Raw genomic sequence first — 26,609 nt, forward strand, 5'->3', positions numbered from 1 at the left:
AGAAAAAGCGTGGGCGACCAAGCAGTGAGAACCCTCAGGTGATGAAAAGGAAGGCACCCAATGCGTCACCCCTGCCAGTGAGCACTCTTCGCTATGACGGCATCCAGCACTGGCCACAGCAAATGAACATACCCAACGCACAACGCTGCCGGAGGGATGGATGCTCATCCAAAAGCCGCGTCCGCTGCAGGAAGTGTGACATTTTTCTTTGCCTGACATCGCAGAATGACTGCTTCTACCTCTTTCACACTAAATAGACTTTTTCTGGTAACTTCTCTCAACATTACTTTGAAAGAAGTTATTTTGAATTTAAATGGAAAGCGTGTTTTCTTCTTTGTCGCTTTTCACTAATATTACTGCTTTGAGGCGCAATGTCCACAAATGTGGACGCTGAGCAAAAATTGAAGCAATAAACATATTTTGCATTTGTTTCGAGTTTCTTACTTTAAAAGGCTTAAGTATTGAAATTATGAACAAAAAAAATTTTCACGTTGCCAGATTTAATTCGCGCCTGAAGGGGATATGAAAGTAATATTCACAATATTTTAGTCACTGATATGTTGCACTCTTAAGTGCGGCATTTTCTACCTAAAGGTTGAACTGAGAACTCAACTAGTTCAACGTTGCTTCAATTTGCAATCGGCCGCACGCAAAAATCCGCGCGCAGATTTGTGAAAAATAACTTGTTTCTGCGTGAATAGGAGCAGTACTCCAGCACAACACTCACACTAACTTTTACATTCAGCTTGTTTCAACACATAAGCACTGTATGTCGTTTAATTTACAGAAGCATTGAGTAGAAGAATGAGAAATCCCTAATGCAGCTCGTATGTAGTTTACAAGAACACCAACGTAGCTGTGTATACATGGTGGAACAGCTGTGAGAAGCACATCAGCAGTGATCCGAAGCACAAATGTTTTTACCCCACATCTACCTGGAGAGGCGGGTTTTTTTCAACGAGACGTCCGTGCTCGAAGTCCTGTGGCTGCTGCTATACAGAGGCATTGACTTCAATTTTGTCGACATTGACGAGCACAAGTAGCGGTAGTCCTTGAACGCAAAAAATAAGTACGCCCCTTGCAATCCCACGAGTGCATTAACCACCGAGTCAATTTCCTCGTAAGGCATGAATGTCCCGAGAAATGCGACCGCCCAGGCGGCGCCCATGATGAGAGCGAGGCGACCAAATAGCGCCGCATGGTATCTTTGCTGTCGAACTCTACTTCCTCTGTCGCCCCTCAGATCCGCGTCATCGCTCGAAGTGCACGCCGCGGAAGATGTGCTGCGAATGTAGAACACGGAGGAGAAGTAAAAGAACATGCACAGCAGCAGAAGCGTCGCCATGGGAATGAGAAAGTACATGGTGAGGCCCCAGAACGTGCCGATCCAGCATGTGGGGCTGCCGTAGCTGGGAGAGAATTCTGACCATGGTGCTACAACTTGCACTGCCACGGCAGCGAGAACGAGCACGGTAGGGACGCCCCAAGCAAACATGCCGTACGCCGCCAAGGTCTTCTCACGCATAGATGATAACTTCATGGCCGTAACGCTTCTCCATATGTCGAACGACAACACAGTCGTCCAAAGGAACGTGCAGATGAAGCCGTAATGAATCAGAACAGCTGTACTCGCGCAGACCACACCGGGAAGAGGTAGGCAGCTTGTGAGCAGGAATAATAGTTGAGTGAGGAGCAGAGTGACGGACAGACATAGCGTGCACTTAGATGAGAAGCTGCGTGCTTCTCTGTAGAAGCAGAACACTACGATTTTCAATACGAGGCAGAATATAGAGAGTGACATGGATACGACGGTAATGTAGTTGTGTATCTTGTAGTGGCCCGTCAGCTCACGTCTTGGTGTTTCTGGTGACGACGCGTTTGTTTCGTTAAGCATAATTTCAAATCCCATCCGGCTCCTCGCACTGTAGAATGTGGGTGCACTCTTGATGTAGCAGTGGCTGTTGTGTTCCACGTAACAACTAGCCGTCCTCACAACGGGCTTGAACAGTGCGGCAAGGTTGGGTGGGCCACCGGCCGCAGGCAGGAGATTGGTCTTCCTGCTGATCACACTAACGTTGCTGAGGTGCTGAGCTGGACTGCACGTTAACGCAGAGATGTTCGCACCGTTGCAGATAGCACAGTACACGTTTCGATACACTTCACCGAGGGGGTCTTCGGCGTCCTGAACTGGAGCGTAATATGCCTTGCATCTACGAGATGCCCATCCGGGTACAGCTTGAGTACAATTGTCATTGGGTGCATATTCACTGCAGGGCCTTAAGTGGAAAGAAGGTTCGTTTTCTACGACATCTGGAAGTACTACGCGAACGCGGTCTGCAGCCCCAGAGCTGGTAGCGTTCCAGAAAGTTGCGTTCTCAATTTCGCCATTGCAGAGGGCGCAAAAGCCGTTCCTGCAACATAGAAAAAAATCAAAACGTAAACATTGTTAATGCAGCATGACAACGAATAGACCAAGTTTGTTTATATATAATACCCAGGTTAGTACGGTCGGATAGACCAATGATTAGACTCAAAACTCCAGTAAATTAGTATTCGAAATATAATGAACGAATTTACAAATAGTTGACCCTTGAATCGCTTCTAGTAATAACCGACAAGTCATTACATCTTATCGAATACGAATACGAGAAAAATACTATTCGAATAGTTTTTGAATACCTAAGCAAACGCTTCTGAAACAGCTCTAAAACTCCATATTCCAAATCCTTAGGAAAGAATCACGGTTACTATTACCGGTAACTCCTAGCACAATTATGCAAACTATGGTGAGCTGGCATGTATCAGCCTTGAGATAGTTCAGCAATTAAGGACCTACATTCAAATACAGCAGAGATTATATTATTCTAGATGGCACTTTGTCACCAGCTTGCAGCTTTTAATAAAGCATGCCGCTTTTAATAAAACAGACAAAACAGTTTTTCTTTCCTCCAACTTGACGTTTTTGCCAGTCGCTAGCCATGTGAACGCGTACAAGAATTCCTTTTCTGCCTCTGAATTCAGCTGTAATGCGTACTGTGCCATGACTAATTTTATTGTGGATTAGCGACATGTTGAGCTTAGTGTAATTGCAGTTTTAAATAATATATTAATAACAACAACAATAATCATAATAATGTTAGTGATATTATTAAAATATAACCTATTGTAAAGAAATTTTTTGAGTGAAACCGCTTTATCTAGTGAGCAATATTGTATTCATAGTCCCTCGAAAAGGTGAGGGGTGAGGGTGTATACTCTCTTGTAAAACAGTTAAAAAAGTTACAGTGTTTCGTCACTTTGAGTATTTCCTGTCGGCACCAATTGTTTAAAAACATGGTTGGTCCTTGTGTCATTGAAATCAGGGGTGTAGCCAGAAGTGTTTTTCGGGGAGGGGGGGGGGGGGGTGTTGACAGCAACCTAACGGGACAAGAGTTAGGGGGGCACAGGCATCAGCAATGCTCTGTGAGGAGACATCGGCGGCAGTTTGAGCAGATTTTGTACATGTATATATATATATATATATATAATGAGACTCCCCCCCCCCCTCGCAGTATCGAATCCCGTTTGCCGCAGCTGCATTTCCGGTGGAGGCGGAAATGCTGTAAACCAGAGTGCTCCGATTTGGGTGCATGTTAAAGAACCCCAGGTGGTCGAAATTACCGAAGCCCTTCTCTACGCATCTCTCATAATCATATGGTGATTTCGGGACGTTAAACACCACATATCAATCATGCTCCCACCGCGCCCAATGTGTATGCATGTGACAAAAGTAAGTAAACATGAAGTATTGGAAGTAAAATACAGTAAACGACAAGTACAGTGACCATTTGGAGCATCGGCCTCTCATCACACCATTGAATTGGCTAATCTTCGAAACCACATCATTACGACGACTCAGTCTATTGCAGAAGACATCATTAATTCTTAACCTCTGTTAAGCGTAGACGCCGTAGTATTCGTCGGGTTGAAATGAACTTCACAAGTCAAGAACGACTGCACTTTACAACGTGGAATGGGAGTTACACGCGGTATGTTTTTTTTTTGTGAACCTATATTTTCATTTCGTGTTCTTTTTTATGCCGAGAGATTTTCTTACTGTCAATGTTAGTGATTGCATGCCTATTGAAAGACTTTTTTCAATGTTAAGTGCCATATTTTATGCAGGCCTAGTCACATCGACTGATCGCTTTTGTAAATCATGTTTTTTACTTTATTGCGCGCACCAAAATATGCACGCAATAAATACTTTTTTGTAAGCTACGCTGCACGTTGGCAACACAATATTGCCCATGTTATTTTTCGCGAAGACTTTGTCGCAACTTTGGTTGGCATTAGATTTGCACTGTGACTTTTGATGGAAATAAAATATTTCAAATAAAGAGGTTTTATGGTGCAATCTGCGAGGGCAAGTTAAGTGTTTTTGATAGATGTTGACATCATATCAATCAAAAATTTACCTGGAGCTATACTGTGCCTACTTTTATATAGCTAGCTTGTCCGCTGCGTATATACGCTAGAAAACGTAAATCGGTGCAAAAACGCGCAATATTCTCATTTTTTCGTTCTGCTCCCTGAAGCAATATAGCGTTCCGGCAAGGTGTCTCCCGTTGTTTGCAAACGTGCAGCCGTCATTTCCCCTTACGTCAACAGATTCAGAACTGTACAGAATATTTAAGGGCGCAGGATAGATATGTCATGTATGCATGCAGTTCGGCAGCAGTGCATCTTAAGCACACAACTAACGCTATCTGCTTTTGCAGCTGACGATCGCTTCATCGCTGGATTTGTCACGCACGTGGAACAGGACACGGTGATAGCTGCAAGACTTCGGAACCACTTCGTTTCGGCCTTGCAACGCTCTCGTCGAACACTCACGTGGTTCCTGTGCGCCTTCTCTACCACAAAAGGGCAGGAGGACAACACTGCTGGCTTTAAAAGTCAACGGATCGACGACCAGACTTGCAGTTCGGCAGCAGTGCATCTTAAGCATACAACTAACGCTATCTGCTTTTGCAGCCGAAGATCGCTTCATCGCTGAATTCGGCACGCACGTGGAACAGGACACGGTAATAGCTGCAAGACTGCGGAACCACTTCGTTTAGGCCTTGCAACGCTCTCATCGAACACTCACGTGGTTCCTGTGCGCCTTCTCTACCACAACAGGGCAGGAGAACAACACTGCTGGCTTTAAAAGGCGACGGATCGACGACAGGACTTGCAGTTCGGCAGAAGTGCATCTTAAGCACACAACTAACACTATCTGCTTTTGCAGGTAAGTACTTAACGTTCGATTTCCTACACTCTATACACTGCTGCCGGACTGCATCAAACTGCATTTGTACCTTCTCTGTTTTTTACGCTAGTGGAATATCGCTATGTCAGAAATGCTGTGGACGAACTGCGTGCTGAGACAATTGATGAATTGAAGGAAATAAAAGAGAGTCTAGTAAAACTGAAAGAGCTCAAACAGGAAATTAAAGACCTTGAAGTCTTAAGAGAAGTGATACATGCCGTTTTAACAGAAAACAAAGAACTTAAAGTGCAAAATGCTAAGTTGGCACGAAACCTTGAGGAGCTAGAAACGTACCAACGCTTCAATAACTTAGAAATCAAGAGTGTTCCTGTTGATGAAGAGCCGATAGCTATCAATAAAAAGATTGCCGAACTAGTTGCAGAAGAAGTACAAGAGTCTGACATTGATATGTGCCACAAAGTTCCAACAGCTAATCATAATGAACATAACATAATTGTTCAATTTGTGCGCCGCATCAAGAGTAACGGTTTCCTTGCTAAAGCATGAAAGAAAACAATTGATACCAGAATACTTCGTTTTGATGAAAATCGTCCAGTGTCCATCAATGAGCACTTGACAAGGCAAGGCAAACAGTTACTGAGTGCTGCGAAACAAAAGAGAAATGAGGTTGGTTGGAAATACGTGTGGACCACTGGAGGGAAAGTAATGACCAGACGTATTGAAACGTCCCCTGTTCTGCATATTTTTAGCATTGATGACATCAGCAAGATGGTTGCCTAATCTTAATCACTCAAAGCATGTTTTTACTTTTTCAGTGTAGTTATGGCTTCAATTGATAAATGCCTTTATCATGATTACATTTCCTTTAGAAATATATCTGCCGCGCTTGAAAAACAAATTTCAGTCCTTCATTCAAACGCCCAAAGTTTAAAAAATAAGCAAGATAAAGTTGAAGAGTTGCTTCAACAGATCAAAACCAATCTCTATGTGCTTCTTTTTACTGAAACGTGGCTTTCTGATAAGGATTATGCCTTCCGGCTTGATAACTACAGATATCACGGACTAAACCACACCTACTCTCGGGGTGGCGGCTTGGCTGTCTATGTACGAAATTATCTGAATTCGGAGATAATTTCGGATTTCTCGCTGAATAATCAAAACATTGAATGCCTCACTATTGGTCGTAAAACAGTAACACTTTCAGTACTCTACAGGCCACCTTGCGGAAACAAAAAGGGTTTCTTTTTCTATATGGATAAACTTGTATCTTACCTCAGCGAAATAGGCAAAATGTTCGCCGTACTAGGTGATACGAACATAGATATGATGGCCGAAAATGCAACAACTAGAGAATATAAGCAGTTGATGTACTCTTACGCATGCTCGAATAAGATAACCCTGCCAACACGAGTGACCGCTTCTAGTGCCACCATGGTGGATGTTTGTATCACTAATGTACATGCTCCTACTGTGACTGATGGTGTCATGTCCATCGACATAAGTGATCATCTTCCAATTTTCTGTTTTCTGCTGTACTAGGTGATACGAACATAGATATGATGGCCGAAAATGCAACAACTAGAGAATATAAGCAGTTGATGTACTCTTACGCATGCTCGAATAAGATAACCCTGCCAACAAGAGTGACCGCTTCTAGTGCCACCCTGGTGGATGTTTGTATCACTAATGTACATGCTCCTACTGTGACTGCTGGTGTCATGTCCGTCGACATAAGTGATCATCTTCCAATTTTCTGTTTTCTGCCCTGCTTCAAGAAATTCAAGCGTAGCACCTTTTCCTATCGTCTCAATGATGAAACCACTATAGCCCTATTTCGCTCACTTATTAGCGAAATAAGCTGACAATCTGAACTGCTTGAAAGTGACCTAAATAAGGCATATAATTCATTTTTTAATATTATGATTGCTGGTTACGATAAAGCCTTTCTGCCACATAGTGTTACAAAACGAACTAAAAAAATTAGGAAACCATGGGTTAATGCTGCACTTCTCACAAAAATTAAAAGAAAAAATCAAATGTACCACACGTTCATTAAAACACGCAATATTAATCAATTAGCTGAATTTAAGACATATCGTAAACAAGTAAATTCAGAGCTAAGAAAAGCGAAGGAAAAATATTACGTAAGGGTTTTCTCGCGTATATATATACGAATCCAAGAAAAATTCGGCGAGAAATTAAGAAGTTGTCTGCAGCGAATGCAACTTGTGAAAACGTAAGAATATCCTGGGTAAATGGTGCTCTTACAGATGGTGAAGCTGCCAGTGCCCTAAATACTCACTTTATTGAATGCTGTAACAGCAATTCCTTTGAAAATCCCGAGCATATTAGACTCGCTGTAACGAAAAAATCTGTGCCAAATTCTTTTGTATTATTTTCTACGACTGCAGGTGAAGTTGAAAAGGTAATCAGTAGTTTTAAATGCAATGCAGCTGCAGGTTTTGATGGTATAATGGCATCTCCCATAAAGTATGTATCGGATATCATATCTACAGTCCTAGCGCATATTATCAATAGAATGTTCGATTGCGGAGTTTTTCCAAGCAAACGTAAAATAGCCCGTGTCTCTCCAATTCACAAAAGGGGTGCAGACAATTCTGTAAACAATTGGCGACCTATTTCAATACTACCACTCTTCTCAGAACTTTTGAGGCTGTTATAATTTCACGACTGGAAGGTTCTTTTAATAACTATGCTACAATTAGTACATCTCAGTATGGATTTCGGAAAAATAAATCATATGAGAATGCACTCCTCAAAATAAATCATCAAATACTAGAAAACATTGAAAATCGTTTACACACGGTCGGTTTATTCCTTGACCTCCGTGAAGCATTCGACGGTGTGAATCATGAAATACTGTTATCTAAACTTCATAGCTATGGGATACGCGGTAGAACATTAGATCTCATGCGAAGCTACTTAACGGATCGTTTTCAGTATGTTTCACTTAATCAGGTGACCTCTCCATATCTTAGAGTACAGACTGGCGAACCGCAGGAATCCATACTTGGCCCGGTATTATTTACCATATACATCAATGACCTCCCAAGCATTTCACCTACACCGAACATAGTCATGTGTGCGGATGACACTAATATTTTCTTTTGAAATTCATCCCTACAACAGATTAAACAGAAATTAATGATTATTCAGTTCATTATCTGATTGGCTGAAGTTACACAAACTTCAAATATGTGTCAGCAAAACTAAGTATATAATATTTAAACCAATAAATAAGGCAATGCTTGTCAAGATTACTGTTTCATTTAAAGGAGAGCAGATAGAGCAGGTAACAACGCAAAAGTTTTTGGGGGTATGGTTTCAAGAAAACCTCTCTTGGGACAATCATATCAATAAACTCAGCAGCGACCTCAGTAAAGTATTAGGCTCTATGTAAAAAATTAGTAGTCTTATACCACTAACACTAAAGAAGGCAATGTACTACACCCTCTTTCACTCAAAACTTAGCTATTGTGCATTAATATGGGGAACAACAACTGCAAAAATTACAAGAAATTATTAAAACTGCAAAAAGGGCAATGCGAAATTTTGAAAACTATCACGGTAGACCGCGAGATTTACCCACACACAGTCTTTTTGAGAAACACTCGTTAATCAGAGCAAATCAAATCTACTATTATAGATTACTTTTGCACAAAAAAGCGCAGGCTCTATGTTAGTAGCCTGCCCGTTTCTCCCCCTCGATATCAATTACGCCACCAAACGAGAATGTCACCACTTATGCGAACTAACTACGGGCGTCAGGACCTTGAGTATCAAGTACCCCGGCTATTGAACATTGTTTAACATCATATAGATTTTCATGCACCCCGCTTTAAGAAATTATAAAAAACTTTCTGTTACATTCCACGATAACTTATCAATAAAATAGATCTAAGTTTCTACGTGTACCGCATATACAGTTTGTGCTACAATTCGAAAGTTCACAATTTAATGCATACAGGTATATATTCTTGGAGTGTCTGTATGATATGTTTGTTTCATGAAGAGTTTTCATGTATGATGTCTACCTGTAATGCTTTATTTGCAGTGACAATTATGTACATGCATGTTTTGATTTTTCTGGTTGCTCTATTGTTTGTATACACGCATCCCATGCAAACATGTACACGCATGCCGAATGCGCATGGGAGTAGGAGCCTCTGTCAGGAAATACGGCCTTTAGCTCTTACTCCTCTTTCTGTATCAGAAAGAAATAAAATAAACTTCAAACGTCAAGCATATACTGTTCTAACTAATACGCCCAATCCTGTTTGCAGCGCTTACGCTGGCGCTAACAGGAGCAGCCTCGTATCACACAAAATCTCGAGTGATCGGTTTACTTGTAATGAAGGAACAAGCTCTGGTCTCGTTCAGAGCATAGTGCACCATACCCGAATCGACTTCCCTGAACGCGCGAACTTCGACACGAACTCCGACGCGATCTTCCAGCGCATGCAACACAAGTTCACTTACGCTGATACCGTGCGCCATCTATGCCTGTCGGTTGTCTGTTTCTGGCATTCTCATGCGAGTCACTAGAATTTTCCGGCTGACATCAATTCCTTCGCGTTAATACCCGTTTGTGGTATGGGATCACAACGCAACAGAATCAACCAGTCTTCCTCAGGGGTGCAAGCAAAAACGAAAGACGTTTCGCGCGCAAAGTAAGATACTGGGCCTGCGGGGAACGGTATACCAGCAATTCTCTTCGCAAGTGGAGGAACGAGCCGTTGTGTTTCAGACGGAGCTTCACCAGGCGACATGTATCGTTGCTAAAGTTCTAATTTCTCGAATTCAGAGTTGAAGTAACGGAACGTAGTCGGCAGAACAGGCAGAACGAAAGGAACGTTTATTGCTCGGTGTTAAGGGCTAAATACTTTACAGAAAATGCCACATGACTCTTCATGATAAGCAAGAGCACGACACGTGTAAACAGCACTCTCCTTGTTATACATCGGTACGTGTGCTTTAGAGCACTGCATCTCCTGCCCCCATAATTTTGAGTAAGCGAGACGATCCGGTGGTTTCCACTGGCGAGTCGAACGTCGTAGTGATTGTTGGTCTTCAGCTTGAGAGTAGACTTCTCGTACGCCCGTATTCTAAGGCGCATCTGCCTGTTTAGGGGAACCTTGAGCTTCGTCGTGAACTTAGCTCTGCTTGCTAAGTGATGACTACAAGTCCAGCCAAGGCCATAGTTCATCTACGTGGCGCCGCTATGGTCCCTTCAGTGTTTCTACCGTAACTATGCGTGCTCCTGTCGTGGACACTAGTGTCGCCGGCATTCATCTCTGACCAGACATGTCTTCGGGGTTGGAACCGCGACTGGGCTTTTGGTTTTGCTTGCGCAAGATCGCTGGCCCCATAATTTTGGGCCAACTTTTCGTCTGTAAGTGAGGCAGTCAGCCTGGGTCGGGCACAAAAGCCCAACAGCAGTTCTGCTGGCAATTTTCCTCCTTCCAAACGGGTTTTTCTGTAATGTGTTAAGAACTCAATCACTCGTTCTTGTAACGTACTTGTCAAATTCTTTTGAAGCCATTTTTTATGGTCCGCATGGCACGTTTCGCCAAACCATTTGACTGCGGATAGTACGGGGCTGTTCTTACATGTTTCACGTGGCTATCCTGCAAGAAAATTCACCTGGTTACACTTGAAAACTGTGGTCTGTTATCTGATACCAATCAGTGGGGGAGGCCAAAACGTGCAAAAATCGCTTTGAGTACGTGTATGGTGGTGTTCACTGTGGCGCTATTCAAAGTTATGGCCTCGATCTATTCGGTCTCCGCTTCCAACTACACAAAAACTTGAAAGCCATTGATGGGGCCCGCAAAATCCATGTCTAACCTGTACCATGGTTTGTTGCTCACCGGCCAAGGAGTCGGAACTTCTGCGGCAGGCATGTGCCAGCATTGTATGCACTGAGGGCAACTTTGAACTAACCGTTGAATGTCCCTGTCTAAGCCGGGAACCGAAAAAGTTCACACACTGTGTGCTTCATCACGCTGATCCTGGGGTGACTCGTGCAGTTCCCTCAGCAAGCCCTGTCACGTCACCTCGGGCAACACTACTTAAAGGCCCCGGTAAATCGAATTCTGTCTAGCTGTGAGCTCGTCACGGCGAAAAAGTACGGAAGAAGGTTTTGCTGTACTGCAGATAAGCGCCTTGGCCAGCCACGCGTCATCCATACCCCAATTTTATGAAGCTTATCGGCCATTTGGCTCATATCTATTACTTCCTGAGCGCAAAGAGCCATAAAAGTTAGGCCCTGTGTGTATAGCACGCTTTTCATAGGTTCCTGCCCTCTTCGATACTCCAAGCACGGCAATGGTAGGCGACTGAGAGCGTCTACGTTAGCATTTAGCTGCCCGTGGCAGTATTAGAGGTCATATTATTTGAGCCGAGAGTAGCAATGCCCACCATTGTATTCTCGCTGCTGCTATTGCGGAATTGGCCTCCCCGGAAGAAACAGTCGCGTCAGGGGCTTGGGATCTGGAACCAGAGTAAGATGCTTTGCCAACAAGTAATTTTGAAACTTGGTAACGCTGAACACCAAGGCCAATGCTTCTTTTTTAACTGCAAGTAATTTCGCTCAGCAGCTAACAAAGTTCTCGAGCAGAAAGATATGGCATAATCTTGGTTCCCAATTCGGTGTGACAGCACCGCGCCGACCACACTCGGTGATGCATCGCATTCAAGCCGCAACAGATATTCGGGGTCATAGTGTACGAGAAGTTCCGCTACCACCATAGCGCCCTTAGCTGCCTTGAAGGCTCCATCGTGCTCGGCTCTCCAATATGATCGTACTGCTTTAACCAGCAGCCAATAGAGTGGATCTAACGTGGTGACAACGATAGGCAAAAACTTGGCGTATTATGTGATCAATTCCAAAATTGATTTCAGCTGGCTCACCATCTCTGGTCTTGGTGCAACGGTGATGGCTTCCATATTTTTGGGGTGGTGGAGACCTTTTGCGTTGATCTTGTGGCCCAAGAACGACACTTGCTTTACGCGGAATCAGCATTTGTCAAGGTTCAACCTCAGTCCATTGTCCCGTAGCCGCTCAGAGACTCGCTGCAGAGTGAAGTCGTCGTTGTGCTTTTCCGCTATGGAGAGGTGATCGAAGTACAATTTGACGCGAGGCAGGCCATGCAGAATGAATTATAGGCACCGCTGCAACAAAGCCGGAGCAGATGCGATGCCGAAAGTAAGGCGGTTGTATGCAAACAGCGCCTTATGTGTGTTCAACACAGCCATTGTTCGTTTCTCGTCATCCAGTGGAAGTTGATTATACGTGTGCCGCAAATCCAAAGTGGCGAACATCCCCCCCCCCTCACACCGCGTTTTAGCGAGCCAAGAATGCGACATGCGGCAAACGCCAGTGTTTTCGTAGAACTCCCCTTGCATGCCAGCCGACAAGTGGCCCCCCCAAAGTGTATGTGTGTATTATCTTACATTATGTGACCGTGGGAGCGTCCGCTACCCGACGCATGTGGTTCGTTGTAACCATTCTAAAGACGCCGTTATAGAGAGTGGTAGCGAGGTATTGTGACATTTCGACAGGCTTTTATGAGATGCCCGCTATGACTGGAAGTGGTCTTTGAGGTCAGCAGGCGAATGAAATGCGAAAGAGAACATTTCTTGTCGTCGTCTGCTCGAGTTTTGATCTTCGAAGACTCATATTTTGACTTACCGCGCACAGACTCCAACATTCTTGTTTCATTTGTCTCATGAATAATTGCTGCAGATGATTCTGTGCCTAATAATATTGTCGTAAAGTGTTACAGGGAGCCTTTAAGGGGGCAGACTGGTCTTAGACATTTTTTGTTTATTTCTTCAGTGATCTTGATGAAACTGCACAGGGTTATGCAGTTTTTTCTCCTGATTTCAAACATTAAATTAGTTTTCCTCTAACTCACCTTGTTCCTGCGATAACTTAAGTTCACCCCCTATTGTTTAAGGCCGCCATAGAAAAAAAGTGCTTAATTAGAAGTGATATTTGGGATATGCCAACATAGACTAATGACTATAGAGTAAAAGTATGGAAGAGTTTTTTGTTTTAGGCCTTTATTGTTTATCTTACAGCAAAATGAGCTATTCATATTCAAAAGCAGTTGAAATTAGGTCACCATTTTGATTAGTAATTATTTAAAAAGGCATGTGCTCTAAAATCGGCTCCCATACTTGCATTCTACACACATACAGGTTTCCACTCCAAAAAGAATTATTGTTTTACCTTCCCTAGGTGTATAGATATTGAGGCCTCAAAATGGAATAGTCCCAAATTTACTTTTTTTGAGAAAAATGAAAAAAAAAAACACTGAAAGCACACAGTTTCTTCAAAAAGCAACAATCATGGTGTGCATGTTCTGCAATCCTCATAAAGACGCTCATAAATTGGTAGTAGAGCTTTAGACACAGGTGCTGGCAAATGATAAACAAGCCTCAAAGTCGGTTCCCCCTTTTTTTGCAGGTTCTTCATAACAGCACCAAGCATCTGGACAGTTACAATGACATTACAAAAAAAATTACTGCTTCCTGGTGCGTGAAAAGTTGCAGAGAGATATAAAAATACTTGTAGAAATCAAATATGTCAACTTTAAAAATGAATTTTTTGTCACTTTTTTGGTCCCAAAGACCAGTCTGCCCCCTTAAGGGATTATGTGTCGTACTTTGTGTGTCTTTGTAGTAGGAGGTCAGCTACTTACCAGGATGTAGTAAAAATTTCCTGTTCTAATACTTGCTGGCGATGTAAGCTCTTACCTAGCAATATTACTTTGATATAACATGTTGTAATGTAAAGCCTGCATACAGGAGTCGTGTGTTTGAAAATCATCAAGGTTATTTCGAAGCTAAGTAAGCTCTTTTCACTGTGTATCTAAGCAGACGCTTGGTGCTTTTTGTTTTTTAATGTGGTATAACACCTGCTTACCGCGCAAATGGCCCGAGTACAATGCTCACTTGAGCCAAAAAATTTAATAGTTAGTTTATTCACACTTTTCTCGTTTTTCAGGTCATGAACAGCAAGAGTTTTCACTCACAATCAATGACGCAGACGCTGAAAGTTTTGCACAAGAAGCTGTGTGATGCTAAAATTACTAATAATAATACTATTCGTCGTTTGGAAGCCGAAAAATAGAATATCTGTCCTGCAAAACGTCTTTTCCACTCGCTGGTCTCAGATATGCCCGATTCTTTGTTCCTCAAAAAAGTCCTCCTAGAGTTATATTGGACACACGAGTGTCCAATATAATGGACAACGTTGTGTGGCCAACTAAAACCATTAATTAGAAAACTACGAGACACTTTTCACCTTTGAACTCAGAAAAAGCATTTCGAAAACCTCAACTAGAAGCTATGACCTTGAATTTACTCTGGCTCTCTAGAGGATACAGAAAAAAATGGAACACTATTTGATATGCTATTTGAAATTGTGAAGTGCATGCACACCCCTCAAATTACAATGTGACGGAATCCCTCAGAAAAAGCTCTCAACCAATTAAAAACTGCGCAATCACTTAGGAAGTTTTCTGCGGTTTCTTTGTTTAAATATCGGTGTTGTATTACATCGTGAAAGAAACTCAGGCTGCGATGACCGCATTCCAATGAAGGCGACACGCTATAGGCTCAGGCACTTAGATTTAGGTGCACGTTCAGTAACATCGGAAGGTCGAAAATTTCACAATTCTTTACTACAAAGTTCCTCATATTAATAAGGTGATTTCGGTGCGTAGAATCGAAACACATATTGGTGTCAGTACACTACGTTGTCATTTTATATATATTTATACCTAGACTTTGGTTCTCTACCACTGTTATCTTTATTTTTATTGCAACCTTATGTGTGTCATGAGAAGAGTATAAAGTCGGGCGTGTTTGTAATGCGTAACCAATAGCGTAGCGCCTATAAACTGTGAGACACAGGACAAGGGAATAAACCAAGACTAGCGCTGACTTCTACCAAAAGTTATTTCGAAGAGCATACGTATGTAAACTCGCGAAATGCGAACAGACAAAACGAATTTGAAGCCCAGAATTGCCATGTGCGAAAGTGTACAATACAAAACACATTTGTTTTTTCGCAAATGCCGAGAGAGAGAGAGAAAGAAAATGCTGATGTAGTTCAGCCCTAATATTTAACTCCTCTTTGCCTTCGATAATCTCCAGCGTGATTTGATTTCTGTTTTTACCACCAGTCACGATATCATAAAAAAGTTGTTTGCAACTACACTTGTTGCAATGCAGTGCCAAAAAACATTGCGACAAAGGGAGGGCTGAACTGCGTCAGCACTCTCTTTCTTGGGCCTTGTCAAAAATGTCTAAAAGTGTATTGATTCATATGTGGGTTTAACGTCCCAAAACCACCACATGATTATGAGAGATGCCGTAGTAGATGACTCCGCTATTTCGATTACCTAGGGATCTTTAACGTGCACCTAAATCTGAGCACACGTGCTTAGAGCATTTTCGCCTCCATCAAAAATGCAGCCGCCGACGCCGGTAGTCGATAACGCGATCTGCGGATCAGCAGCCAAGTACGTAAGCCAATAGACCACAACGGCGGAACTTCCTAAGTCTGTAGATTGTAGCGCATGGCAATTGTGTGTTTCAAAAATGTTTTGTCAGTTTTTTTGTATTCCTTGATAATCTATGTACGCTCTTTGAAATACACTTTGTTGGAAGTTAATGCTAGTTTTTGTACCCCCCCCCCTTTCTTGTCTTTTGTCTGACAGTTTATTACGCACTATGGTATTAGTTACCATGAGAACCATGATTACATCAGAAGCCTCAGACGAACAAAGGATCTGCATTCCTTTGACGGCATTTCAGTCATGAGCCAATCACGCGGCCAGTGTTATTCGTGAAATTTTATCCGTAAACGTACTGCGTAAACATGTCATTAATATTTTGACACGAAACAGCAGGTGTAAGCAACCAGTTGTGGCTAAGAAAAGGACGCAGTAATACTTGCCTGTAAGTGACGTGCGCCATGCTTGTCGCAGGAATGAAGTAGAATGTGTCGTTAAACGTGTCCGCCATTTCGCACTTGCCGCGCACTACGTCATCGGACCACGCCCGTGGACATCCGGTCACCATATAGATGAACTTCTTCCACGAAGATCCTATCTGCACTTCAACACACGAACTATTCGGAAGCTCATCCTCCGCCAGCTCCCGGTAAGGGACGTTCCAGCAGCAGTCCCTGTATAACCGGCAGTTCGGTGCGCATGAACATGTGGCTGTGTACGTGGCTGGAATACAGCTGATGAGATCATCTGAGCATCCGTGTAGGTTTTGCGGGCATTGCATTAGAGTGCCAAAAATAGAGTCTGTGACATCCTCGTAGGCCTTTCTCAACACTGTCCATGGCAACGTTATGTTGCAAGATTCCTCGCTTGCTTCGAAGTCGGCAGACACGGCCGACAGCGCTGCATTGACCAAGACAAACCAGACGATGTAGATTGAAGTATCCTTCATTGTGTCTCTATGTGCCATGGTCCTTGAAAGTTTCCGTCATCTGAAAGAGAAAGCGAATCTGAATACAAAGCAACTCACTTCTATTGTCAATTGCGTTGCTCTCGGTCATTGCGTATAATCATCTTTTTGTTCTTCATTAGCAAATGTGTGAAGAAGGAATACAATAAACACTTTTTCCGTAGTACATAAGAAAACGTTGAAGCTCTGGGAAATAACTAATTCTACTTTAGAAATAACAGAACATTAGGGTAAAGGCACGAAATCTCGCACCACAATTGACTGTATATCGCACACACGTTGATGCTGCCCTTCACGATAGTCGAGTGCTACATTGTTCGCCTGATTGTTCCTCAAAGTACCACTCCATCATCACCCTCTTTTATGATGCATGGAAGTTTTACTTGCTTCAAGTGAAATTTATTATATTTTAAAGGACTTCTAAGCTGATAAAATTGTTACCTAATCGAAGCTTCTTAACGAAGTACTCCGTAAGTGATCGCCTGTATAAAATTGCAAAGTTACCCTGAGGGAATCCAGGCCTGAGGAGAATCTACAATTCAGTGTTAGCATGGTTCTCGTGCTTTTAGTTAACATGGTAAGGTCTTTCAGAACAGTCAGTCGAATAAATACGTTATAAAAAGCCAGTATTTGCTTTCTCAGAGTACAGAATAAGTGAATAAAAAGTCACAGCTTTGCCACAACGGAAAGCAATGAACACCAGAGCAAAAAATTAGAAGGTCACGCACAGAATAGAAATCAGATCGAAATGTGCCCCGCGTTTTCACGCACAAACAACGCACGAAACGTACTCACATGTAGAGATGAACGCGAATAAGCATTTTAGTTGTTACTTCGCTGTGTCTGAAAATCACGCTGTTTTTGCAAATGAAGACTGTGCAACAATTGCAGTAACTTTTGTGTGACCGGTAACTACAGCAGACTTTGCAACACATTTGCAGTTGTACAGACAGCAGAGCTACTTCGTAATGCATTGTATAACAAGGCAAAAACACATGGTCACAGAGAAAAGAGGGCACGGTGGTTATACTTTCAATTGCTGTTGGTTTTTTTTTTTGGAAATAGAACGCATATACAAGAAAACAACTGGTCATGTCTGATGACCCTGTCCAACAAAAGAAAAAATATAAAATAATAATCAGCACCTTCACTTTGTCATTTTAGAGCCCTAACGCCAGAAATCCTGGATCCTTATACGACAGGGTGAAAGATGATTGGCGTATGCTATTATCACCTAAAGTTGCTATGCTATGCTAGCTAAGGCAGCTCCCTCTCTCACTGTTTGATTACAGTTTTGAATTCTTACGGTATTGTCATGAAAACAGGAGGTAAATTTCCAATCTGTGCATGAAAGAACAGGTCGCTGCTGGTCTGTGAAAGGTGTTCACAAAGATGAACATTTTTTCACCGTCCCAACCTTCTCACGTATGTGCGACCGCATCACACTGGCAAATGATATGCATTTCTTGTTGCATTCTACAACCTAAGTTTGGCGCATGTAACATTTTCTAAGAAACTTCATTTTTTCTTTGTTGTACGCACACTCAACCACGGTCACACCCGGATAAGTTTTCCTCTCACGGAACATATTAATTCACATTGTATTTATTGCCAGTATTTTTAGACAATGTGATAGTCAGCTGATAAGGGATCTCAGAAAATTTTGTCTTCTTTGGTTCACAAGCTGTCTTTCATTCAGTTGGTGACTTCACATACTTGACTGCTTTCTGGCCAGTTGCTTGCCTGTGTCGCCTTTTTGCTGTGGCCACGTGTTTTTGCGCTATTTTACAGTGTCGTTACAGTATTATTATTTCCACTAGGGGACATACAATGCTCAGTGAATTCTATCCATTTGCCATCCATTTTATTCCTCTAAAAGTGTGTGCTAGACCTTATCTGTTTTACGCGCTGATGATACAGATAATGCTTTTGATGAATGTTTCATTTAGGCGATGTTCACAGAAGTAGTGATGTTACTTGAGCAATGTTTGTCCGTATTGTGCATGTATGGGAGAGAAGGCTTGTAGATAGTGTTGTCGTAATTAGGTCGCGACAGAAGAAGAGAGCGCAGGAGTCCGTGGCAGGTGTGGTCAAGTAGTCAGCCGTTTACCTCGAGTTCCTGTTCTTTGTTTCTTGTCGCTAGTGAGTGGTGAAAGTGCTGCGACTTCGTAGGCCTGCTGGCTCAGAACCAGAAGCAACCACCAGCACTGCACTTGCGTCTGCTAATACCGATTGAAGCAGACCCAAGTGCACTGAATACTTATCTAGTATAGCCGTTAGCAAACCTATTCGAGTACTTCGCGAACCATCAGTGGCTTCTGAACAAGCAAATAACACCTACCCTGCATTACACTGAGTAAGCCATAAAAAGGTCACAAAACTGAAAACTAGTGTTTCGTGCAAATATTTGCAAGCTTAATTCTTCATGATAAAAGACGGCAGGCGTGTAAATACTCAAATATGAAAAAAGGCTGAACGAAAACATGAACGAAAAAGTTCGCAACCTGTAAAAGCATTTCCTCTATAGTGGCACACAGCTAACCATCGCCGGACACCTATCTCACGTGGAAGCAGAGTTCCCACTTGTATCGCACATACTCGCGGCAATGATTGACCTTGCTCTTAGGTGGAAAGATTACACACCATATATAATGCGCATCTCTCGAATCTCATTTGAGAAAAAGCACGTATTGCCTTTTGGACAAGAGGCGTGTCGTTTCAGCGTCTAGAATATAAATAAAAAGATTTGTTGTATAGTTAACTCCTAATTGTTAACGAGCGCATAGTCTGATGGCTTCCGATATAGCGCGCGTTGTCACATTTTACGGCCTGCTGGTAAATATAATAACTTTCAATGGACGCACGTATAGAGTCTCTAGTGAATACACAAACATGAAACGCAAGCTCTAAATGCGAAGCACTTTTTAGCGAACTTCGGTGAATTCAACTCTATCTATCTATCTATCTATCTATCTATCTATCTATCTATCTATCTATCTATCTATCTATCTATCTATCTATCTATCTATCTATCTATCTATCTATCTATCCATCCAGCCACCTGCGGCTTTTACCTCTCGTGGGCGTTTCGATAATGGTATCTATACAAAAAGTCGTATGGCAAAATAAGACTGTATGACGAGCATAAGTGGTTAGTCATAAAATGGAAATCACGATATGTATGTCATAAATGTCATGATTTCTAGTTCATGGTGCTGCAGCTCTTGCGGTGGTTTTGTTCACATGGCATGTTGCGAAACTGTAATGGTAAGGCATGACTACATGGCGAACAGAAGCGACAGACCCTAACATAAAAGTCATGTACGGCGTTATTTACGTCTGCCTTGTGACATTTTGCTGAATTTAAACTGACATATCAACCTTACTCACTCACGCTCCACTTATCATCAATTGTACTTCGGATCCACCAATTTTCTGTAGTTTTTTTGATGGTGTAGTTTTCTACAACAGACGGAAACCAAAAGATACGTCGTCGTTTGGTTCACGACTTCGACTATGCACTACTTCCTCAGCTCGTCCCTACGTAAAAAAGAATTTAGAGACTCTTAAGCTTCGCCTTTAAAGGGGCCCTCCAACACTATTGAAGCAGCTCTTTTTATTTTTGGTTCTGTGTTCTGATAACTGGATGTGATTGCAGCTTAGGTGTAATTTCTAATATATTATGATTTAGTATTTTATTCACGCACTAAAATCGCTACATCGCTGCCGACCGCATCACTACGTAATGACGCACATCAGAACTTTACGGGCGGAAAGGACGCCTGAAGGTTACCGCCTTATGATTGGATAAATGCAATGTTAGACGGGATCGTGGTGTAGAATGAAAACTAAGGTTACTAATCTGCCTCGCTTTTCTTCTCTGTGCTCTTTATTGAACCCTGAACAGACGCAGCCACAACAAAAAAAGACTACTGCGACTATACAAAGCACGACAAAGACGTTGGCTGCCAATTCACCGCTGAATTTTTCACCGCTGAATTTGCGGGTGGGATATTCATAGGAAAGACATCTTTCTCTTTCTTCACTATTCTTGCGTTTAGGAGTTTCCGAGCTTTTTCCGCACTTGCGCTGTTGAAGGGTTGCAGTGCACCATTGTTGTTCGTCGGGTGGCTCGCCAATCGACGCGTGATGAGTAAACACTAGTTCACTGTCCTGGTCGTTCCACGAGTTCTTTTCTCAGAATAAGAAGAGGAAGTGATTCTGGTTGTTGTAATAAAAGAGCAGAAAATACCTTACTCCGACACAGCTCCCGCTCACGTTCTGGCCAGCCAGGCGCCAGGCACCATGTTTGTAGTACACTGGCCACAAGGTCAACGTTAGTTTAAAAAAATAAGCAACAATGTGGTGCGAGCTTCATCTACATAGGCGGTACAAGCTTATTTCAATGAAGCAACTTTTCGACGTCACTGGCGAACGAGTGGTGGTCAAGTGACCCTGCAAATGTCGAGTTGAGGGTAGGCATTTTTTTTTGTATTTTGAAGAACATTCGAAGTCGAATGACTGCAGACTTCGTGCCGCTATCACTGTCGTTTCTGATGAATTATTCTGTATGTACTTCTGTCTACATAATCCACGAATAAAGTACAGGAGGTTGACTAGTGGAGTGCCCCTTTGAGAGCTGAACGCCATAGCGATATCCTGTCTCTTGTGTCTACTCAGTTAAAAATGGCTTGTGTCAGTGAAGCTTTCACATACGGCTGCATTTTTCGTAATGGGTAGCATGCTTTGAACTGCAGGAAATTGTCGCGTGGACTATTTACAAGCTTGCTATGCGCTCAAAATGTAGCAATAAAGGGGAGGGTGCAGTAACATGTGTGCCTTTTGTAGTGCTTGCGCTGCTTTAAACCATGATGTGTTGATAGTAGCGTTCGGACGACTGACCGCAACGTACGCTTATACAATGGAGTATTTCCGTGATGGTACATGTTTCATTGTGAAACATGCACGCAAAACGCGTGTGTTTGTAATGCATGCAAATTGCTTTCACTGAATTTCCAAGCAGAGAAACTTATTTTCACAGTGTTTTCAATCAGATGCGTGGCTCTGTAGTAGTGCACACGCTCTCCCCGCTAACGACCCGGGCTCATACCTCACCCAGACCCAGAATTTTTTACTGTTCATTTCGTTTCCCTCTTGATTTTTCGGTCACACACAAGATGATGGTGTTTGGCTAACAACCAATGACGGCGACACCAACGCCGACGCTGAAATTTTTAAAAAGCGAGCTCCCTAAGAATATCGCGTTAACGAATACGCATACAGAAGTAGTTCGAACTCCTATACCGGGAATACTTTTTGATTATTCCACCCACTATCCCCCCCGAAAGAAAATACAAGTGAAGTCAGCCGGGGAGTTATCCGCCCTCATGAAAGTAATTATCAACATAACAAATTAGTCAACTGCAAACTAAAGCTGTTGGCAAGAAATCAGAAGACCTAAATGAAATGATATATTATAATTTAAGCAGGACCGTCACTATTGCAAAAGAAAATACATGAGTGCATCTCCGCTATGACGTTTTAGACTCTCTCCACTCTGCTCTAGAATTGCCCCGCCGCGGTGGAATAGCGGCTAAGGCACTCGGCTGCTGACTCGCAGGTCACGGGATCAAATCCCGGCTGCGGCGGCTGCATTTTCGATGGAGGCGGAATTGCTGTAGGCCCGTGTGCTCAGATTTGGGTGCACGTTTAGAACCTCAGGTGGTCGAAATTTCCGGAGCCCTCCACTATGGCGTTCCTCATAATCATTTGGTGGTTTTGGGACGTTAAACCTCACATATCATATCAATCAACGTTTTAGGCTCGAAATATAATTTTCCATTATGTCTCTATGCAGCATTCATTTGCAGAAAAATGTACTGGTTTTTGTTTTCAGAAATCACTACAGCAGTATCAGCAGTCGCACAAATAGAAAGAAAAATGTTGATAGGTAATAATTTTCGCCGTCAGTTCTCAGTGTATCAACCTAGAAAAGGAATAATGAGTCAGCCTAAAAAGTGGTTTATGCACCTAGTACCTGCAGAATTTATATGAAGCTTTGTAATTTACAATCGCTGCTTTCGCCATGTTTGACAGCGCATCCTAGGTGTATTGGCCCGCCTGCGGCAGCGGAGCCACACGTATTCCCTCCCGAGCCCACCATCTTCCATGTAAATTACCAAAGTACATTTTATTTCGCGGGCCGTTGCCGCTTTTCACACATTGTGTGTTTGTTTACTTGAACAGCTACATATTGTGCTTTTACTATTTTATGAGTTTTTCTTTATTTTGCAACGTACTGCAACTTGCTGATGCACTGACAAGCTTTTTATAACTTTACGAAAGTTTGAAGTCGTGCACAGCTTGCCAAAAACAAAATGAACTCGCATTGCGCTGTATCTTGTATTAAATGATGGGACGCATTTCACATATTTTGTAACAGTAGGCTGATGCACAGAAGTCACTCAATTATTTGACATTTTGAAAGCTGTGAACATGACAATAAGCGTAATGCCCACACTGTGTGTTTGCAGATGTTGAAAAACAGGCAATGTCTGAATGCCTTGATAATATTCAATTGCGTTTAGCGTCTCCAAAGCGCGACATGGTTATGAGAAACGCCTAATAGAAGGCTCAGGAAGTTTTAATCAACTGCTGTTTATCAAAGTTTACCTTAATATGCGTGTATGGGCCTGAAGCATTTTCGCCTCAGGCTCGTGCATAAAATTTTCCCACCATTGCTGGGACCTGAATATCATTATATGCACCGAAAAAACTTTAATGGTATTTATCCGTATGGAGTCGTATGAGGTATATGAGCTGCGTGCACAATTGAAGCACACAATGCATTATGGCTGATTCTTTTACTTTATAAGTTTTTGTTATTTTCTACTTTCGGGACCTTGTCGTGACGTAGCCATCAATGCCACGTGTAACCCGTACAGCGTACCTCATTTTAAGAACACCATTCAGGGACATCTGTAAACAGCAAGTTAAAAGCCTAGAACCCAGTATCGAATATTCTGATGGCCAAATTACACATTACATGTGAGGGCCCAGCCTTGGGAGTGGGCCCTCACAATAATTTTTGCTCCCTCAATCTGGTAGGCCTTGTGCCCTCGTCCCACATAGCTATAGAGGAAGAAGCACGCTTTGCTTAGATATGTTATTTGGGATATGATGGCGTTCGTTTAACGTTCTGTTCTATTAAGAATGCGGCAAGCGCTACGATTGACCTAGCTGAGACAATGTCTTCTTTGAAGCTGGGCGAAATTGTCGCCATCGCAACACAAATCGCATCTCTTAACGGGAATTATGGGAGAGTGTTGTATATTAACCTGCATCTATTTATGGCGACAGCAGCGAAACAGGTTAGATTACGACATCGCCCTATCTCGATACACAGAATACTCCGCTGTTTCTCAATGCACTTGGCAAACTCCTATGAAGAAACACGAAAAACATTGTGTTTATGTACCAAGCAGCTCAGCATAGCCATGCATGGTATACAGTACAGCAAGGAGGTGGGACAGAGAAAGGTTGGTAGACGGCACCGCATTGCATAGCCTTGTATAATATAATCTATACGCCTCATACAGTGGTATGTGCAAGCAGTATCAAGCAGAGGATGTTTTTGCTGTATAGAGTAGCAAAGCATTTGAAAAAAAAGTGAGGGAGGTATGGGGAAAGGGAAAGAGGGAAGGAGCGGATAGCGTAGACTCTTACAGCAGGGTTTTGTCACGGTAACCTGGAGGCTCCTCTGTGCTCTCATATGAATTACTACAGTATCTTACAATGAACGGAAAATTTCGAATTTGCTACTTTTATATACGCTGTCTCGCAATCACCGTTCAAAAGAGTTCGAAATAGTATTAGGACCCGATTGGACGAATTAACGAATCAGTCCAATCGTTCGTTTATTATGTCATTGATGTTGTGGTATCAACTACCATGATGAAATTCATGAATTCATACTGCGTGAACAAATTAGTGTTTGGCGGACAAGTTAGAACGCTTACCAGTACCATGCTGCTTTGCATAAAAATGCTACTTACCGATTCATGCATTGCGGAATAAGCTTTCCAAACGCCGTTGAACTTTTCACTTCTGCCGCTTTGTCCCTACATTTTTTCCCGTCGTGAAGAAAAACACCATTAACGTTTTTTTTTTTTCACAAATCCACAGTGGTCTTTGGTGACTTTACCGTACTGTTTCAAGAAATATTTTTCTCCGTTATTCTGACGACCGCAACTGTCACGGAATGCCGCTAATTTCTTCGCACCACTGGTTTGGCGGTCAGCACTCCTCTTTTTTGGTCTTCGCACTGTCACACCAGAACACGACACTTTCACCGGAACCTCCGCAAAGGCATGAGATAACTCAGTCAACGTGCGGGGCAAGAAGCCTGTCTTGATTAGCAGATGGCATTCCGGAGTGCCATACGACGACTAAGACGCTGTTGCTGAGTCAAAACACCACAGTTTTCACACTTTCTGTGCCTTGAAAGGCCAAACTGTACACGTAGGTGTGCGCCCGCGAGGGAGGCGCACGAAGAACTCCTGAAGTGTGGCGCAGACACAAGTGGCGTCGTTGCGCCAAGCCCCCACCACAGGGCCTGCGAACTCTCGCCGCGCTGTACCCTCCAACGTCCGGCTCCGGCACACACGCGCCCGATTCGACGTCTCCGGACGGGCGAGGGTGTCGCTTCTCCGGGAAGTTGAAGGCAGCGTCTGACCTCAGCAGTTGCGTGCAGCGCTCATGAAAAATGAGATACCAAAAGAGTGTGAAACGAATGAAGCAACTTGTGCACGAAATAGAGGGTATGTGAACGTAACACAAAAAAGTCAAGCATTGTCAGCATGCAGCCGAGCAACTCCCTTTCCCTTCCTTTATTTTGTGTCAGCGTTCTTTCGGGCTCAGGTCCTTTCTTGGAAAACAAAAGCTGTAGAAAAGTTTACTTCATGGACACTTTTGTCCCTTGTAACAGTCCTAACTTGAAATCTGAAGATATAAATGTATTTATTTTCGTGTTATTACACAATCTTCCATCGACATCCAGGACGCGCAAGGAAAAACTGATCAACATGAACGTCGCGATGACGACCATCTCAATAGCCGTCATGCTCCCAGTTTGTCTTGTGACATTGCGGGACACTTAATCTGCTGTAAGAGACAAGTGATGCACTAGTAGAAAGTTTTGTTCATCAGATATGTGAGATGTATAAGATATGTGAGATGTAAGTTGCTACCATCATGGACCAATCTCGTTTCAAGCACGCCATTGTAGTGCCCCCATAATTAATGTACCCATTCTGTTGCTGTCGCTACGGTATTGTAACCCTCCTTTCTAGTATTGTGCCGCACCCCTTATATAGAAGTGCCGCCATAACTTCTGTACATAGTCTGTTGCCGTTACCTTGTTGTTACCCTTCTTTCAAGTGCCGTGTTATGCCCACCCCTCATGTAATGTCCCTATGGGACCTTTGAGGAATAAATAAAAAAAATAAATAAATAAATAAATAAATAAATAAAACAACGATCCGAACACAACATTCGCAATATTACCGACACTTCGAAGCACATTTTATATGTTAAACAAACAGGCTAGCTTTTTATAGGGATAACGCCGGTTGTGGTATTCATTCATTGATGGAATTGAGAATGTTTGAGCCGCGTGTGCTGAGATGTAGGTGCATGTTTCAGAAACCCAATGTGGTCCAAATTGTGGTAGCCATCCACTATTGCATTCGTAATATTCATACCACGATTTCAACGCGTAAAATTCCAACGCTGATTGTTATTCTTAGGTCGTTTACAGTTATGAAGTATTGAAACAGCC

General features: G+C 42.7%; 1 protein-coding gene across 1 annotated transcript; it reads right to left on the reverse strand.

Annotated features, from left to right (window-relative positions):
• Positions 1-746: 746 nt before the first annotated feature.
• Positions 747-25,405, reverse strand: LOC119179730 (uncharacterized). Its single transcript, XM_037430851.2, has 3 exons — positions 24,826-25,405; positions 16,248-16,793; positions 747-2,411 (listed from the first exon to the last, which is right to left on the reverse strand). The coding sequence occupies exons 2-3, from the start codon at positions 16,769-16,771 to the stop codon at positions 932-934; spliced, it is 2,004 nt and encodes a 667-aa protein (XP_037286748.2). The 5' UTR covers positions 16,772-16,793; positions 24,826-25,405; the 3' UTR covers positions 747-931.
• Positions 25,406-26,609: the final 1,204 nt, after the last annotated feature.

The sequence above is a fragment of the Rhipicephalus microplus genome, chromosome 7 (genome assembly GCF_043290135.1).
Source record: "Rhipicephalus microplus isolate Deutch F79 chromosome 7, USDA_Rmic, whole genome shotgun sequence".
Lineage (NCBI taxonomy): Eukaryota > Metazoa > Arthropoda > Arachnida > Ixodida > Ixodidae > Rhipicephalus > Rhipicephalus microplus.